The sequence below is a fragment of the Scylla paramamosain genome, unplaced genomic scaffold (assembly GCF_035594125.1).
Source record: "Scylla paramamosain isolate STU-SP2022 unplaced genomic scaffold, ASM3559412v1 Contig37, whole genome shotgun sequence".
NCBI classification, from domain to species: domain Eukaryota; kingdom Metazoa; phylum Arthropoda; class Malacostraca; order Decapoda; family Portunidae; genus Scylla; species Scylla paramamosain.
This window is the reverse complement of record NW_026973702.1, coordinates 511,597-530,000: the sequence shown is the minus strand read 5'-3', so window position 1 is coordinate 530,000 and position 18,404 is coordinate 511,597. Positions and strand designations below refer to the sequence as shown.

The 18,404-nt window shown below is 41.0% G+C and overlaps 1 protein-coding gene across 4 annotated transcripts; it reads right to left on the bottom strand.

Annotated features, from left to right (window-relative positions):
- Positions 1 to 11,182: 11,182 nt before the first annotated feature.
- Positions 11,183 to 17,858, bottom strand: LOC135097920 (uncharacterized). 4 transcript variants are annotated; one of them, XM_064000045.1, is made up of 11 exons: positions 17,717 to 17,858; positions 16,938 to 17,082; positions 16,262 to 16,797; positions 15,869 to 15,952; positions 15,467 to 15,609; positions 15,116 to 15,287; positions 14,304 to 14,458; positions 13,798 to 13,918; positions 13,188 to 13,269; positions 12,526 to 12,645; positions 11,183 to 11,705 (listed from the first exon to the last, which is right to left on the bottom strand). In XM_064000045.1, the coding sequence occupies exons 2-11, from the start codon at positions 16,988 to 16,990 to the stop codon at positions 11,648 to 11,650; spliced, it is 1,524 nt and encodes a 507-aa protein (XP_063856115.1). In that variant the 5' UTR covers positions 16,991 to 17,082; positions 17,717 to 17,858; the 3' UTR covers positions 11,183 to 11,647. The 4 variants fall into 4 exon arrangements, with proteins under 4 accessions (XP_063856115.1, XP_063856116.1, XP_063856118.1 ...); XM_064000046.1 differs by having other exon boundaries at positions 13,802 to 13,918; XM_064000048.1 differs by lacking the exon at positions 12,526 to 12,645.
- Positions 17,859 to 18,404: the final 546 nt, after the last annotated feature.

Genomic DNA, 18,404 nt, shown 5'->3' with positions numbered 1-18,404 from the left:
TCTGGGGGCGTCGAGGGCACGGCAGCATTAGTCGGGCGTTAGTTCCCCCGGCAGGAAGGACACGAGTGTTATGTAGGGCTCTTATAAACCTCCAAGAATTGTGGATCGCGCCATAAACACTTTGGGCGCGGTAGGAGGCGGCCCACCAAACTGCCGCCAGCTTCCGACGTCGCCCTTCTCCTCCAGTATCTCCTCCTCCTCCTCCTCCTTCTCCTCCTCCTCCTCCTCCCTATTCTAGAGTCCCACCTCCTCCATCTCCAGCGTGTTCTTCGCGGCTCTCACTCTTAAGTTCCGTCTTTCCCGATTCCCACCTACGAGTATATATATTTTTTTCCTTCTTCGCTCTTGCTTTCCATCTCAACGGTCTTTTCTACGCCTCCTCCTCTTCCTTCTCTCCTTCTTCCTTCTCCTCCTCTTCTTCTTCTTCTTCATCCTCTTCTTCTTCCTCCTCCTCCTCCTCCTAGTCCTCCTCCAATCCTTTCACGGTGTCTCCTCAGCCCAAGTCCTCTCCCCTCTTTTCTTTCCTCCCTCTTTACGACTTTCTTTCATCCTGGAGTCCCTTGTTCCACACTCCTTTGCTCCTATGTCATGCCTGTCCCTCCTCTCCTATTTCTGCTCCCTCAAAATATCTACTGGCTGGCTCCCTTTCCTCCTCAAAATACCACTTCATCTTCCCTCCTCCCGTCCTGCTTCTCTCTCTCCCTCTCCCTCCTCGCGTCATCTCTCAGTTCCCCCACATTTGCTTCGTAACTTTTCGTGTCTAAGGGCGGGACTTGGCCCACTCTCCCCACACACGTAAGGCGTCTCTGAGAAGCTGCTCCTCCACACCTCACCTCACCGCAGTGCCCCCTCCTTGCCCTCCCTTGACGCCCTGTGCAGCCGCCACCTCGCCTCAAAAACATGCACGATCATCGTTTTGAAATATCTCCTCATACTCTGCGAAAGTCAGTCAGTATAAAAAATGAAGGTGAATGTTTATATAACAGTGATTAAAGTGTTTCTAAGGAAGTTTTTTTTTTTCATTTTGTACGTTCGAAAGGAAAATGTATCTCAGATTTTACTCAAATGTTTGCAAAAAAAAAATAAAAATAAATAAATAAATAAAAAAAGAATGCAGAAAGAAAGTTACAAGATTGATTAAAGGTTTCTCAAGTAGAACCTTTTTTCATTCGAAGTACTTTTCAAAACCGTGGAATTGCTTTCATTCTATATTATAAAAGGAATGAGTGGAAGTGAAGAGGAAAAGTGTTTATTGTATCATTGCCATCATCATTTCCGTAATTGTGCTCATTACCACCACCTCACCACCGCTACGCTGCTCCTGTCACTTGTTTTCCGTCACAATAAATTAAAAGTGCATGATCATAAACTCTCTCTCTCTCTCTCTCTCTCTCTCTCTCTCTCTCTCTCTCTCTCTCTCTCTCTCTCTCTCTCTCTCTCTCTTTCTCTTTCTCTCTCTCTCTCTCTCTCTCTCTCTCTCTCTCTCTCTCTCTCTCTTTTTTTTCTCTCTCTCTCTCTCTCTCTCTCTCTCTCTCTCTCTCTCTCTCTCTCTCTCTCTCTCTCTCTCTCTCTCTCTCTCTCTCTCCCTCTCTCTGCCTCAGGAGTTTCCATCCCTGTGTCCAAGACCATTTACGTACTATTCATTCGATCAGTCATCAATTACTTTTCTCTTTTTCTCATTCAGGTCTCCAAGATGACATTGGAGCCTCTCGGAAAATTTCAAAATAGAGTGATGAGATTTATCCTGGGGTGTCCACTCTCCACCATGCATGGTTCTTAACATGTAGGCGTAGCTTGACTTGCCCCCACTTCTTAAGAGGATATACGCGAATGTCACTTCAGCGTAAAGTGCCTCTACTCTCACCATTATGTTCCTCATTACTTTAATGTTATCAGAACTTCACTCAATCCAGACGCGTCCAGACCTCTACTTCGACCTGGCGGCCGCATCCTCACCAAGATGGTATGTGATACCATTCGCAGACTGGCTGTTGATGTTCCTGAGGCAGAAATTGATCCTGGATTACCACCATGGCGTGTTCCTCAACCGGACGTCTCCTTTACTCAGACCTTCAAAGCAGACCTTCCTCTCCTGCAGAAACACCTGGCTTTAGAGACCATTGCCAGAGCGTCTGCCTCTGTTCCGGCGGCGCATCACGTCTACGTTGACGGCTAGCTGTAGGAGGATGGGAGTGCCGTGTGCTCCATATTCTCCGTGACAATGGTGCCGCCCGGAGGAGAGCAGTGAGCCGGCGACTCACAGTCGGCTCTTTACGCCCTCGCTTCTCCAAGACCAACGCACCAGGAAGATGTACAGAAAACATTACGTCAGCTGGCCACAGCTCAAGGCAACAGGTTAGTCATATCATTCTTGTGGTACCTTCTCATGTCAGACTTCCAAATAATGTCACTTGATAGTCTCGCCAAAGCTGTCTGTGCTCTCAATTTACTTGACATGCGTGATACTCCCTCCCTAAGTTGTTATAAGAAAGATTATATTCGGACGTTCACTCCACGGTGGTACACATCGCAGAAACGTTGAGAGGGCAAAGCAGTGTTTCCATCCAACACCATGACAAATTTCTCGCTGCTCCTCATATGTATCGTCGTCACGGACTCACGGTGCGAGACACAATGTTGTGAGTGCCAGGCTGAGGATGGGCTACTGCCCGGTGTGGCAGGTCTCCCATGCAGAGGACGTGCCTCACTACTCCACCTACAGGCTGTGTAACCTTCCCGATGCCAACACTTTGCAACACTATTGCCTTGAATGCATCGCTGTAAGGGACTTGTTACCTGAAGGGCAGGAATTAATCAATATTTGTAAAAGCTTATTTAACGATGATTATTTAGACACAATTCTTGTCAGTCATCCACATTTAGATGGATATTAACTGTATGATCTTAAGCTTATCTGTGTGTGTGTGTGTGTGTGTGTGTGTGTGTGTGTGTGTGTGTGTGTGTGTGTGTGTGTGTGTGTGTGTGTGTGTGTGTGTGTGTGTGTGTGTGTGTGTGTGTGTGTGTGTGTGTGTGTGTGTGTGTGTGTGTGTGTGTGTGTGTGTGTGTGTGTGTGTGTGTGTGTGTGTGTGTGTGTGTGTGTGTGTGTGTGCGCGCGCGCGCAGATATATATATATATATATATATATATATATATATATATATATATATATATATATATATATATATATATATATATATATATATAAGTGTGCACATTCTACCTAAACAATGTACCCTGCGTAATACGTAAACTGATTGACACAAAAAAGTTCCCTCTCTCTCTCTCTCTCTCTCTCTCTCTCTCTCTCTCTCTCTCTCTCTCTCTCTCTCTCTCTCTCTCTCTCTCTCTCAGGGCAAGATGGCGGTGTTGGCTCAGTTATATTTTTATTAGATATCGCCTGGAGGCTCTTTTGATCTTTCCAGTGATCTTCTGTATTGAATCACCGTCCGCCCCGCCCCTCCTGGCCCAGCCTCCCTCCTTCACCTCGCCTCACTTTTTCCTCCTTTTAAAACCTTTCATATATTTCTTTTTTATTATCGACTCCCTTGTTCCTGACAGTTCCCCAGCTTTGCCTGTCACTCTTCTTCGTTTCCTTCTTCCTCTGCTTCTTCCTTAAAATCTCAAAGAGTAGTCCGTGTTTGTTTCTCTGTTAAATATTTTGGCTTTTTGTTTTTCCTCTAGGTTTCGGTCTCTCTCTCTCTCTCTCTCTCTCTCTCTCTCTCTCTCTCTCTCTCTCTCTCTCTCTTCTTACTTTTTTTCATCTATCTTGTTTTCTTCCTTTTTTCTTTCGTCTCCATGCTTTCAGTTAACCTTCTTCCACCTCTCTTGTTTTCTCTTTTCTACCTTTCAGTCATAATCTCTCTCTCTCTCTCTCTCTCTCTCTCTCTCTCTCTCTCTCTCTCTCTCTCTCTCTCTCTCTCTCTCTCTATCGTGTCTACATTCCCTTTTTATTTCGATTCCTTTCTCTTCCATCTCTACTCATATTCCTCTTCTCTTTCTTTTATCTCTATTATTGTCCTTCTCTTCTAACTGCTTCTTCCTTTCTTCTCTTCCCTGTAGTAAGATGTAAGATAAAGTAGGGAAATATTCACATAACAACAACAACGACAACAAAAGAAAAAAGAAAATTGATGGAAAAATAAACAAAACAGAACGAAAACAAGCCAAATAAATGTACACGAGCAAAACTGAACAAAATAGAAACATAAACCAGAAAAAAAAGAGAGAAAAACAGATGAGAAAGATGTAAAATAGAAGAACATTAGAACGAGGAAAACGGAGGAGGAGGCGCTAGAGAAAGAAAACGAGAGTGTGGGGATCCTACTGCTGCTGCTCCTGCCTACTAGCTCAGTAGCACGAGAAGGAACAAGGCGGAGCATCAAACCGTGAATGAGTCTACGGCATGAACGCGCTGTTGCCCTACGCCTAACCTAACATAACCTAACCCAAGCCTTCCCCCTAACCTAACCTAACCCCTCCACTGCCTGATAATGTTTCCCCACCATCGCTTGCAGGTGTTTTAATTAGCTTATTTTCCTTTTTCCTTTTTTTTTTTTTTTTATCTACTACAGTCTTTAGTTCGTTAGCCTAGAAAGAATTACGTTAGTTTTATATTTTCTCTTACAATGTTCTGAATGTAAAAAAAAAAAAAAAGACTATCAGGAAAAAGACTTATTCTAATCCTCACTTAAGCTAATCCAACTTACCTTAAGCCTTACCTCACCTAACATACACGTTCAATAAGCCCGCTATCGTAACACCCACACCTCTTTCCCTCTTCTTCCTCCCCCTCTTCCTTCCTTCATTAAAAGGGAGAGACAACACTTCCTTAATTCTTTGCCATCAGTATTTAGGTTCTTTATATACACTTAAAAAAAAACTCATCCTCTTTCTTCTCAACCTCCCCTTCTTTTTTTTTTTCTCCAACTAGGCTACTTTTAACTAAATTAATCTTCATCTCTTTGCTATCAGTACTTTAGTCTTACCTTTTTTTATTTGCTTCTTTTCCAACTCCTCCCTTCTCTTGTTCCTCCTCCAACGAGCGCCCCACTCACCAGAATAATGAAAATAAAGGAAAACACAACTTTCTCATCTTATATCTAGTACTTTAGTCCTTTATATCTACACTTTAAAAGAAACTCCTTCCCCTGCTTCTCCTCCTCTTCCTCCTCCTCCTCCTCTTGCCCATCTTCTCTTCCAACCGCTGACTCACTCACTCACTTAAAAGGAAAGAAGGACTGTACAGCTTCTTCCTTTCCTTATAATCCGTGTTTCTTTTCCTGTTCTTTCAATAAATAGATTAAAAAATATTTTCTTTTCACATCCTCTATTTGTAGCCATATTCCTAACTCACTCATGAAAAAGAAAGCTTCACTGTCTGACCTTGCAAACATTACTCCCATCTTGTCTCTTCAAAATGTAAAAGAAAATGAACTTCTCTTCTTTATCCTCTTTTCTATCTACATTCACTTCCCACATGACTAAAAAATAAATAAATGAGTAAATAAAATAATAATAAAGGTAAAAATAAAAAAAAAATGACACCTTCTCATCTCGCAAACATTACTTTCTTTTTATCTCTTCAAAATCTCATCTTCTTCCTCACCTACACCCACTTGCCACCTCACCCAAATAAAAAGGAAAACAGCATCTTTCAGTAAGTGTTTTTCATTCCATCGCTCCCGCAATTAAATGATAAGATCTCTTCATCTCCTCCTCGAATGAAAAGAGCAAAACATAACTTCCTCATTTCATTCCCACCAGTACTTTGCTCCCCTCCTCTTAAGCACACAAAGGAACAAGAACACTTAGCTCCCTACACTTTACATTAACACACTCCGCCATTGTTTTACCCTTCCGGTGCTGCACGATTTTCCCCATAACCACCTATATAGAATTTTTCGAACACCTCTTTTTGTACTACAGTCTTTTATAAAATTCCGCAGCCAAGATTCACTCTTATACTTCTACTACTGCTACTACTACTACTACTACTACTACTACTACTACTACTACTACTACTACAGCTACTACTACTACTACTACTACTACTACTACTACTACTACTACTACTACTATTACTACTACTACTGCTGCTGCTACTACTACTACTTCTACTACTACTACTACTACTACCACTGCTATAATGATAATGATGATGATGATGATGATGATGATGATGATAACATAATAATTATAATAATAATAATAATAATAATAATAATAATAATGATAATAATAATAATAATAATAATAATAATAATAATAATAATAATAATAATAATAATAATAATAATAATAATAATAATAACAGGTTTATTTGGCAAGAGCAGCACACAACACGAAACTTTCTTTGTGTTTCTACATACTTTTGAGAGAGAGAGAGAGAGAGAGAGAGAGAGAGAGAGAGAGAGAGAGAGAGAGAGAGAGAGAGAGAGAGAGAGAGAGAGAGAGAAATAGGTCTACCTACTCTCACGCTTCGCGCCTCTCTCGGTTACTATCTACTCCTCCTCCTCCTCCTTCTCCTCTTCCTCCTCCTCCTCTTCCTCCTTCTGTAGTTTAAGGAACCGTGAGGCTCTAAAACATTATATGGTCGGATACTCAGTAGTGGTAGTAGTAGTAGCAGTAGTAGTAGTAGTAGTAGTAGTAGTAGTAGTAGTAGTAGTAGTAGTAGTAGTAGTACTAGTAGTAGGTTAAGAGAAGAAGAGAGATGGAGGAGGAGGAGGAGGAATAACAAAAACACATAACAGGACAGGAAAAAAAAGAGAGCAAGAAAAGAAAGGAAACAAATAGAGGAAAAGGAAATGTCAAAGTTACCATTAAGAAGGAGAATTTCAAAGATAAGATAGCTACTCGCAAGACATAAAAGACTGACGGACTGACTCACTGACCGACCGATTGACTGACTGACTGGCTGACTGACTAACTTACAATCTTAACGTGCGTCAACAAAAGGGTCATATGGCGCCGATGACACGTAAGAGTGCTAAATATTATTCCTTATCATCATTTGGTACATTACAGAGAGAGAGAGAGAGAGAGAGAGAGAGAGAGAGAGAGAGAGAGAGAGAGAGAGAGAGAGAGAGAGAGATAATACTTAAATCTTTGCTATTCACTCCAGCTTGAGAGAATTATCCTAACCACAATACATCTCAGGCAAACTATCTCTGCCAGTCTTTCTTATCGCACGGCAATCCAGCATTAGCCGAGCTGTTGCTGTTTATTAGTGAGTGTATCGCCAGACCAGGTAATCTCCGCACTCACTGGGGGATCACGAGACACCAGAAACAGGCTTACCACCACCTCCTCCTCCTCCTCCTCCTCCTCCTCCTCCTCCACACCACACCTACACCTCATTCTGCTTCTACGCTTCCTCTACCACCTCCTCCTCTTCCTCCTTCGTCTCTTCCTTTTCCATCATCTTCTATGTTTCCATTAGTTCCTCATCCTGGTTTTCCACATCCTCCTCCTCCTCCTCCTCCTCCTCCTACACTTTCACTATCTTCTCTTGTTTCTCCTACTCTTCCACTTCCACCTTCTTCTGCTCTTCCATTACTTTCACCTCCTTCTCCTCTTGTTTTTTTCCATCACATCCTTCTCCTTCTCCTCTTCCTGCTCTTCCATCACCTCCTTCTTCTCCTTCTACGCTTTCTGCCACCTATTCCTTCTCCTGCTCTTCCACCACCTCTTGTTCCTGCTCTTCCATCACCTCCTCCTCCTCCTCCTCCTCCTCCTCCTCCTCAGCTTTCTGCTCATCCTGCTCTTCCATCTTCTAGTTCTCGTTCTGAATTCTTTCTCTCGTGCTACTGTTTTTTTCCCTATTTTTTTTCTTTCTTTCCTCCTTCATCTTTCCATCTCCCATCAAACGACTCGTCTTTTCCTCTCCTGTAATTCCTTTTCTCCTTCAGTAGTCCTTTCTCGTCTCCCACCCCCTTTCCTCCTTCTCTTCCTCCTTTTTTTTTTTATCTCCTACTCTCCTCCATTTCATCTCCCACCTTCCTCCTCCTCCTTCTTTTCTCCTATTTAACTCCTATCCTCCTCTTTTTTTCATCTCCACCTTTCTTTTCCTCTTCTTTTTTAGTTTCTCCTTCATTTCCTCATACGTTTCTCTCCTTTCTCTCCTATTCCATCCTTTAATGTTTTGCACCACCATTAACAACACGAAACAACTTTTTTTTTTTTACTTTTCTTTTTCGCTACTGCACAACTACGACTTTTCTGGGGTGTTATTTCATTATTTTGAATCTGTGTGTGTGTGTGTGTGTGTGTGTGTGTGTGTGTATGACAGTATCCCAAGCGTCTCGAATCACTACTTGAAGCGGTTCATTCCAGCTCTCTCTCTCTCTCTCTCTCTCTCTCTCTCTCTCTCCTCTCTCTCTCTCTCTATGACGTCACAAAGCCAGCACAAAATAGCCTGGCCACGGTTCTCATCAGTGGCCGCTATCACAATCCCGCCATCAGGCTCTTTCTCCAATTACTGCCATTTTATGATGCCTTCCATTGTGTCAACTTTCCCGCTCTCCCCCGAAGCTCATTGTGTCCCCGAAGCTCATTGTGTCAACTTCCCCATTCAGCGCCGCGCGGGGGAGGAGGCGAGGCAATAAGGGGCTTGGTGGGTGGCTTACGCGCCTGCCATTCTATGATAATTGCTTGCCAAGGGTGATTGTGTGTGTGAGGACTCCCCAGCATCAGCGAGTCATCTCTGAAGGGTGTCCGTGTGGAAGAATATAAGGGGAGAGGGGGTACTTTCTAAACTGTATGTGAAAGTATTGGGGGAGAAAAAGGGAGCGAAAGTTTTTTTTTGTGTGTGTGTGTGTGTTTATGATTTTTCGTTTTGTTGCTAATGTTGTTACAGTTATACTACTACTACTACTACTACTACTACTACTACTACTACTACCACCATCTCTACCACCACCACCACCACCACCATTACCACCACTACTACTACAACGTTATACTTTTGCTTTTGTTGAATAGAAATTGATTTTGCCTTATCAAATTACTTACTGAATTTGAATGCTTTAAAATTATGAAAAGGTGGCAGACTGACATCAGAGGTCATATGGCGCTGTGGCGATACACTAGATAGTCATGTAAATGTAAAGATATTGTGATGTATAGCTAAGATAATGGCCTGTAACATATAAAAAATGCGTTATAATCAAATGAAAAAATATTATATCTGTATTTTCTCTGATCGTTACTAATAATAGATTCTAACTGGCATTCTTTTTCATTTTCTTAACACATCTGTGGACGTGGCCGTGAGGTGATGCTACACGTCAGCATCACCTCCCAGTAGGCGCTATAAAGCTGGGAGCCGTTTTGTGAGTGTAGATATTTTATCTCGGCCTAAATGGGAACATTATCTGACGAAGCAGGATGAAGGAAGATCAGTTGCATACAGGAAGTAATCCCTGCAAGTTGTTACGCTACTAATGCATTATTATTATCATCATCATTATTATTAACGTCATCATCATCATCATCATCATTAACAACAACAACAACAACAACAACAACAACAACAACAACAACAACAACAATAACAACAACAACAACAATGACAGTAGTAAAAAGAGAAAAAAAGAAGAAAGAGGAGAAGGAAGAGAAGAAAGAGGAGGAGGAGAAGGAAGAGGAGGAGAAGGAGGAGGAGGAGGAGAACATAATCCCTGCAAGTTGTTACGCTACTAATGCATTATTATTATCATCATCATTATTATTAACGTCATCATCATCATCATCATCATTAACAACAACAACAACAACAACAACAACAACAACAACAACAATAACAACAACAACAACAACAACAACAATAACAACAACAACAACAATGACAGTAGTAAAAAGAGAAAAAAAGAAGAAAGAGGAGAAGGAAGAGAAGAAAGAGGAGGAGGAGAAGGAAGAGGAGGAGAAGGAGGAGGAGGAGGAGAACATGAAGCAAGGTAGACGATCGCTTCGAGATAACCATTTGCTTTCTCCTTTTCCTCCTACCCCTCCCGCTCCCCCTCCCCTTCCTCCTCTTACACTGTACATTCATCCCTCACCCACCATGACGCCACACTCCATCTAAACAAAGACTACACGAAAGACAAGAAAACTCAACGAAGCGGTATGACGGTTGGTGGCAAGCTGTCTTCATAGAGAACGGGGCGACCACTACGCAAACGCATACTAATGTACTGTAATTATAAATGCTAAAAAAAATAAATTACTGTAACAAAATATTCAGCAACACTACATATTTTCTTCTGCTAATGTGGAACTTATTCAGCTGGTTATCGATCTCAATAATAGTTTTAGTGTAGTTTCGGGCAATACGACACATATTTATAATGAATTTGATTTTTATACCTCATTAGCAGGAATAGTCTCGAAACTTAACTTTTTACCCCAGTATTCTCTGTGATCTACTTGAGTTACAGTGGAAGCAATGAAGCGCGGCATGACAGGTCAATAATGAGGCAAGTTAGGGTTGTGATACAAGTGGTCGGGCAAGACGGCTGATTGCCTAATTGGTAGTTAACGCCATGAAGCGCACATCACACTCCACATATATATACGAATAATACTAACAGAAATAATGTCAGAAACAAAACCACAACATAAACATACAAACATATGATAATGTCAGACGCAATGCCATGGATAAAATTATAAACCAATACACACATGGCTTAAGCAGGACGACTAAACCAGGGTCATTGCCCACACCATATATGACAACAACGGAAACCTGATATGGTGTGCCAGAACCTGCTCTCCTGTACTTCATGTGTGATTTACACGATCTAGGCTTTCACTTTGATATAACAGTTGCTCTTTTCAATTTTGGCACGAAAAAAGGGCATATTATATCTACAATCAGTGACTTGGTAGAGTAGACATTATATAATTAGCTTGCACAGCACTAAAACACAGAAAATCAGACTCTAGCAACTATTAACATTTGTAAGGCATTCTTACCTTTGAGGTGCAAGATAGTCAGGTTTCATCTTCCTTCCCTGTGTCCTGAAAACACCTCCAAAACGAGGTAGCACATCTTGCATTGCTTTTACGCGGAGGAAATAGCAGTGGACTGATGATGATTGTTGTAGTTTCCCGCGGAAGTCCAGTTGATTCTGCTTTTTCAACGGGGTTTTCTTTCTTACGTAAATGGTAAAGCAAGTGTCGAGGTCCCTGATTGGCTTTATTTTGATCCAGTATTTAACAATGAACATTTTATTTTGATATTACTATAATAATTATTGATGGTTGGGTGTATTGATAATTAAGGGAACATTTTTCAATACAAACGAACATGAGAACGTAGCAACAGGAGTGAATAGTCCCAATGAAATGAATACATGTATATAATTTATGTTGATATTATCGCCTACATATTTTCTAAGAATAAGCAAGCAATTAATCAACACAAAGTAAAAAAATAAATAAATAACAATATAGTGTTGTATAGCAGCTACACGAATGGATGCCAGATGTACGATGACGTCATTTATTTATGGTTTTGGTAACAAATTCCTGCTTTTGATTTGCCTTCAGAACGAACATAAAAGTTTGTCTGACTGGTGGGTCAAAAGGTTGCTTGCCCGCTGCCACTTCGCCTCAGGGTCTCCGCCAGCGCATCCACCAGGTTAACCATCAGTGTGTTGCCTTCGCACTGCCCGCCGCCTCCCATGACAGCCCAAGTGAACCACCCCTGCAGAGGAATACATGCGCACTGTTGGATTAACCCGAAATAGGACTCTTTTTATCACAATCCAGATATTTATTTGTTTACAAGTCACAGCCCAGTAAAACTTTCTCCAGAAATAAAATCAGTTATTTTTTTTTTTCACGAGTCAAAATATTCCTTACCTTAATTCTGCCTATCACTTTGTGTTCAGCTTCGTAAAGTAACTGAATCACCTAAGGATTTAAGCTTACATCCCTAGCCTCTATACAGCCACTAAGATAAACAGTCACAAAGATAAGCAAATGGGATACATTCTGTCCAACAAGGTTCAAGACTAACACAGACGACTTGAAATGAATCTAGGTCGTCATGCTCTCTTAACTTCTTCAGTATCCTGGCATCGACTTCACTATATTTCACAAGTCATTGGAGGACTTTATCAAGTGAAGGATGATACGTTCGTGATCAAAGCATTTTAAATAATCTACAGCTACTCATTCAAAATCATTACGTCTTATTCACTCCATTGTCTATGAAGGGATATGATGAGGTTCGGATGTTATATATAGTACTGAAAGAGTTAATATTTCCACTGAGCACACCATGACTCACTGAGCCATATTCTGAAACATGCATGTGGCGCAACTCCTTTCCATTCAAATGGCTCCAGTTGAAGTTAGACGGGTTTTTAAGGGTGTTTTTACTGTTCTAGTGACATTAACAATATTTCTACATTATTAACACGAGAAACACTCTTGATAAGCCGCCAAATCATCACTGTGGCCTTGGAGTTTAGTCGTGATGATAGAGTAAAGCTTTTCAAAACACGAGCCACAACACCCACCTGCGCCAGCCTAATCCACTCGGAGGGCACCACCACCTCCACCTCCTCGCCGCGGGAAACGCAGCAGCCCCGCCCGCTCCAGCACCGTCCATACTGCCTCCCACAATCCTACGCCTTCTGCTGCAAAAAAAAAAAAAAAAAAAAAAAAAAAAAAAAATTCACTTGGCGTGGCAGTAGTGTGTGTGTGTGTGTATGTGTGTGTGTGTGTGTGTGTTCGCTGCCCGGATCAGGATTACCTGCCCGGTTACTGCATATTTTTTACTGGCATTGATTAATTAAATTCTGGGGAGAGTCCTGATCTTTTTTTCTTTTTCTTTTTTTTTTCTATTTTCAGTACGTAATTACCTGAGCAACAAATTTGAGTTACTTTCGCGTTTCAAATTAAGGTAATGATCTCATCTAATATACGTACGAGCAGTTGCCTAATTAAAATTCCTGTTGTGTTTTGAGAGCTTATCTAGACATCTATTTATTTATCTTCTTTCTTGAAGTTCTTCATTATGAATTGTCTCGTCTTTGCTCTGCTTCTATTTTAAAGCCGAAACTATCTATACCAGCCCGAATGCTGGTGTAAAGAAGGAAACAGTACCTGCTCTGCCACGGTCACCTGCAGCAGCTACAGGTAGACATGCAACACCTGCGAGGAGGAGTTTGTTAATTACCTGTCCCCATTTCCTCCCTGAAAACTTCCAGCAGGTGATGTAAGTCTGCCTCGGTGCCAGACCCCAGCAGCAGGCGACGGACCTAGGGTGAAGGAACGAAGGCAGGAAAAGGGTGTGCATGAAGAGCAGGTATAATATATATATATATATATATATATATATATATATATATATATATATATATATATATATATATATATATATATATATATATATATATATATATATATATATATGAATTAACTAGATATAGTGCATAACTAAAGGCAAACTAACTGATAATTGACTAATTTATTGAATGACCATTAGTAGGTACTAATGAAATAATTATTTTATAGTTATAATTAATTAATTTACTATGTATCAAAATAAGTAGCTGAGTGATTGATTAACCGACTAAGTCATTGACCAATAACTAACTAGTAACTTACAACAAATTAATCACAAACCAGTTAATAACGAACTATGTAAAAAATTAACTAACCAACCAACTAACTAACTAAACTAGCTGACCTATCAAAACTTCAATGCAGATCATCAAAGTAAAAACTTAATTCATCAAGAAATACTTGAGAACCGTAGCCCTCCCACCCCAGCAAAGGCTCCTCACTTACTTCCTGCAGCAGATCCGCCCAGAGACTCGCCGGTGACTGTCCAAGGAAGTCGTGCAGGAACTTCAGAAGCGTGGCGTGGTCAGGCACCTCGCCACACAGGTCAGGGCTCTCCATGGCCTGATGGGGAGGTGGAGGCGTCGTCATCATGAATCAAGAACACCAGTCACGTTCAGTTGGGATTAATAAGTAAATAAATAAACTAAACGACTAGCAAATGATTATGTTAAATACTCGAAGCACCACCGCTGCACCTACTACACCATTAACACACTACCACACTACTGCCACACCACCACAGCTCCACCTCCACCATCTCCACCATCACCACTACCACACTACCCATATCGAACCACCACCATATCACCACTATAATATACCTCCTACACCACCAACACCTCCCCGCAACCACACTAAATCACCATCACTACATCCCAACACTACACCACCACGCTACCCCCGTCAGCACACATTCACCACTCAGCAGGACGCCAGCACGAGGCACCTGAGCAAGGACGGCAGTGACGGTATCGTGGAGCTCCTGCCTGCTGGCGGTGTCGGCGTGGAAGGTCACCACCAAGCCAGCAGGGGTGTGTCGCGCTACCACCCGCGCCACCACCTTTCCGGCGTCCTCACCCAGAAACTCGTCCACTTTCTTCACTAACAGTACATTTGTGGATGAAAATAATGATGATGATGATATTGATAATGATAATAATAATGATAATAAATAAATAGATAAATGAATAAAGATAGATTAAAAAAATACATTAATAAACACTAAGGAAAAATAGTATAATGAAGTAAAGCTGAGCACAATGATGGTAAAACTAAATAAATTAATAAGGAATACTAATGCAGTAATATTAAATAGTAAAGTAGTTGATAATGAAAAAGAAAGTGCATATAAAAAGAGAGAGAGAGAGAGAGAGAGAGAGAGAGAGAGAGAGAGAGAGAGAGAGAGAGAGAGAGAGAGAGAGAGGAGAGAGAGAGAGAGAGAGAGAGAGAGAGAGAGAGAGAGAATCAGGGACGATAAAGAACCAACGAATAACAAATCAGATGAAGTTACAAAATATAATCCTTTACAAAAATCATACCAAAAGAAAAATAAACAAATAAATAATAATAATAATAATAATAATAATAATAATAATAATAATAATAATAATAACAATTATAACAATAATCCCCACTAGCAAGTTCAAGATACAAGATAAAGACAAACAATAAAAGTCGAGTCAATCAAGTCATGCGAACAAAAAAAACACGGAGCATCAATCAATACTGAGCTGATCCACCCCGTCACTCTCTCCTTGCCTTCCCACGTCACCCCCACACGGTCTGACTCGCCCAGCAGTGTGTGACTGTCGCGACCAAGCGTGAGGGAAGCGGCGAGGGAGGACGCGAGGACCGGCCACTTCAGCCACACCTTGTAGCTCCACCAGTCACGGAAATCCAGGACCAGCTGCGTGGAGGGGAGCGCCGCCGCCTGGAGGTGAACACAAAGGAGGAGAAAAAAAGAAAAAAATGACTTATTTCTACCCACAAAGATTCCTCACCTAAAATAATTATCCAGCATGAAAATATCCACTGAGAGAGAGAGAGAGAGAGAGAGAGAGAGAGAGAGAGAGAGAGAGAGAGAGAGAGAGAGAGAGAGGTGGAACTTACCTGGTCGAAAGAGAAGCTGAAAGTTTTCTGGTACCACTGCAGGAGAGAGACGCCCCACTCCGCCTTCACCACCATGTTGCCCCACTCCCAGGTGTTCACCACGTACTCCCACCCAGTCCAGTCACGATTGAACCGAAATATTTCTAGAATTCAAAGTGATAAAAAATATTTTTGCAATATTTTTCTTGTATAGTTTAAATAATTTTTCTCTCTCTCTCTCTCTCTCTCTCTCTCTCTCTCTCTCTCTCTCTCTCTCTCTCTCTCTCTCTCTCTCTCTCTCTCTCTCTCTCTCTCTCTCTCTCTCTCTCTCTCTCTCTCTCTCTCTCTCTCTTTCTCTCTCTCTCTCTCTCTCTCTCTCTCTCTTGCTTTGAACTTTAGCTTCTCAGGCTCCGGTTCACTCACGGTTCAAGTTCCAGCCAACGTGAGGACAGAATGCCAGGTGTGTGCGCTGCAGGATCCGAATCCAGCGTCCTCCGTCAGATGAGACTATGCGTGCGGTGCGTGGAGGGAGATAAAGGGAGGGTGTCGTGAGCTCCAGGTAAGTAAACAACTCAAGTACACTACTGTGGCACTGATGACGCGACCGACAAAAAATATTAGAACAGTACTATCCAAATAGTTATGATTTCAAAAGGTATAGCGAACAACTTTTTTTAATTATAAATTCTTATTTGCAAGAAATCAAGTATATAAAAAGACCTGAATAAAAGGACTTACTAACATCATAAGAAACGTATCATTAAATTTTGCCTTAATAGTCAAATTTCGTTCTACATGAAGTGTGGACGTACTTACCGAAAGTTTTCATGTTGGAAGAAAGGCTGAAAACCCGGGAAGTTAATTTTTGTGTAGTCTCTTGAACAGCTTCACTTGACACTGACTCTTCCGGTCCATCACACTCCGCTTTCTTGGAACATTCTTCGTCTACATTTAACATTACGGAATCAGGATCATTTTGCTTTAAGTCTTCTGATTTATGATCTCGACCACTACAAACTTCATTCTGGTCTACTGTCTGTTCTTTTCTTAAATCTGAGTCGCAATCACTGTCGACGTGGTGCCGCGACTTGGCTTTTGGCTCCTTGACACCGCCGTCCCCACAACCTTCAGCATCACACCTGCCAGCCTCACCTCTGTCATCCGTGACCTGAGTCTCCTCGTCCTGCTTCTCCTGCTTGAAGTGAACGAATTCTAACGATATGTCAGATTTGGTAGACTTGACTTCCCCATTAACTTCCCAATGTTGCTTGCCCTGATTTTTCCAGAGCTTCGTCTCCCACTCGAGGGCTGTAGAGATAATTGGCACATGTAGGCTCACCTGCCAGTGTTTTCTGAAAGTTAAGAGAGGACTCATGGTTATAAACAATTGTCTAATGTAATCTATCAGTTCTTAAAAAGACATTTTACAGAAAACTTTTTTTTCGAAACAAATGAAGTATTGGCACCTTCAAACACATGACTGCAAACCTACCCAGTGTGTGGCGTGACGGTGAGGTTCAGGAGACGCCGACGCTTCCCCGGCATCAATGAGTCCACAGATACGCCAAAGATGGATTCAGAGAACTGAGTGCGCACCACCACGCCCCGTCCTGCCTCGGTTCCGGCTGCGTCTCGCTCTATGCGAGGTATAAACAATCCTTTTAATTCGTTGCCTCAAGGTATATCATAGACTCCTTTATAAAGAAATCTATGGTTGCATCTTTTAGAAAGGAAAATTACGACTCCGACTATAGCAATGCCCTTCACATTTTATGCAATTTTTATTTTTAATTATAAATATATTAATAAACTACCAAATAAAAATAAATATAGGAAGACAAGGCAACAGATAAAACTAAACATGACATACATGAAAAATAAAAAAAAAATTAAAGACAAAACAATATATATATATATATATATATATATATATATATATATATATATATATATATATATATATATATATATATATATATATATATATATATATATATATATATATATATATAGATATAGATATAGATATAGATATAGATATAGATATAGATATATAGATAGATAGATAGATAGATAGATAGATAGATAGATAGATAGATAGATAGATAGATTATATATATATATATATATATATATATATATATATATATATATATATATATATATATATATATATATATATATATATATATATATATATATATATATATATATATATATATATATATATAACAAGAAAATCTATAAGACAATATTCTCACGCTCTCTCACCTCTTCCTCGGGGTGCCACGCTACGCTCACCAACTCCTCAGCTGATCCAACGCCCCCCACATGCTGGTACCTCTGCGCCACGATTTTGAGCGCATCACCTGTGTAGCCACCTGTCACCTGGAGGACGCGACCTGAGTAATTCCCGGTGACATTGCATCCACAGTTAGTCAGGTCAGTCTGTGAACAATGACATCTTACATTAGGCGAGTGGGAGGAGGTGTGTGTGTGTGTGTGTGTGTGTGTGTGTGTGTGTGTGTGTGTGTGTGTGTGTGTGTGTGTGTGTGTGTGTGTGTGTGTGTGTGTGTGTGTGTGTGTGATTTATTCCAGCAGGTGTTCAGCTTGAGTCTTAAATTGAAAAAAACGTCATTAAATTTAGTTAGTGTATTGTTCCTTCATTTAAGACTCGTTAGGTTATGCACCCACCCACCTGCAGAGCCAAGGTAAGGGACCGGGTGGAGGGAGAGGTCCCCACTCTGAAATACAAGAAAAGTTGAAGCTTCAGTCTCTCTCTCTCTCTCTCTCTCTCTCTCTCTCTCTCTCTCTCTCTCTCTCTCTCTCTCTCTCTCTCTAATACATTAGTTCACTTAGAAATAATTTCTACCCTGACCAAACCACTTAAATGACATGTCGCTGAAGGACCACGACCAAATAGTGTCATTATATTAAATTTATAGACATGTAATAAAGA

Coding starts and splice junctions, on each gene's coding strand:
- LOC135097920 (XM_064000045.1), bottom strand. CDS start 16,990: ATGCCGGGGAAGCGTCGGCGTCTCCTGAACCTCACCGTCACGCCACAC. Junction 16,798..16,937: donor ACCGTCACGCCACACACTGG/GTAGGTTTGCAG, acceptor CTTAACTTTCAG/AAAACACTGGCAGGTGAGCC. Junction 15,610..15,868: donor CGTTGGCTGGAACTTGAACC/GTGAGTGAACCG, acceptor TTTGAATTCTAG/AAATATTTCGGTTCAATCGT.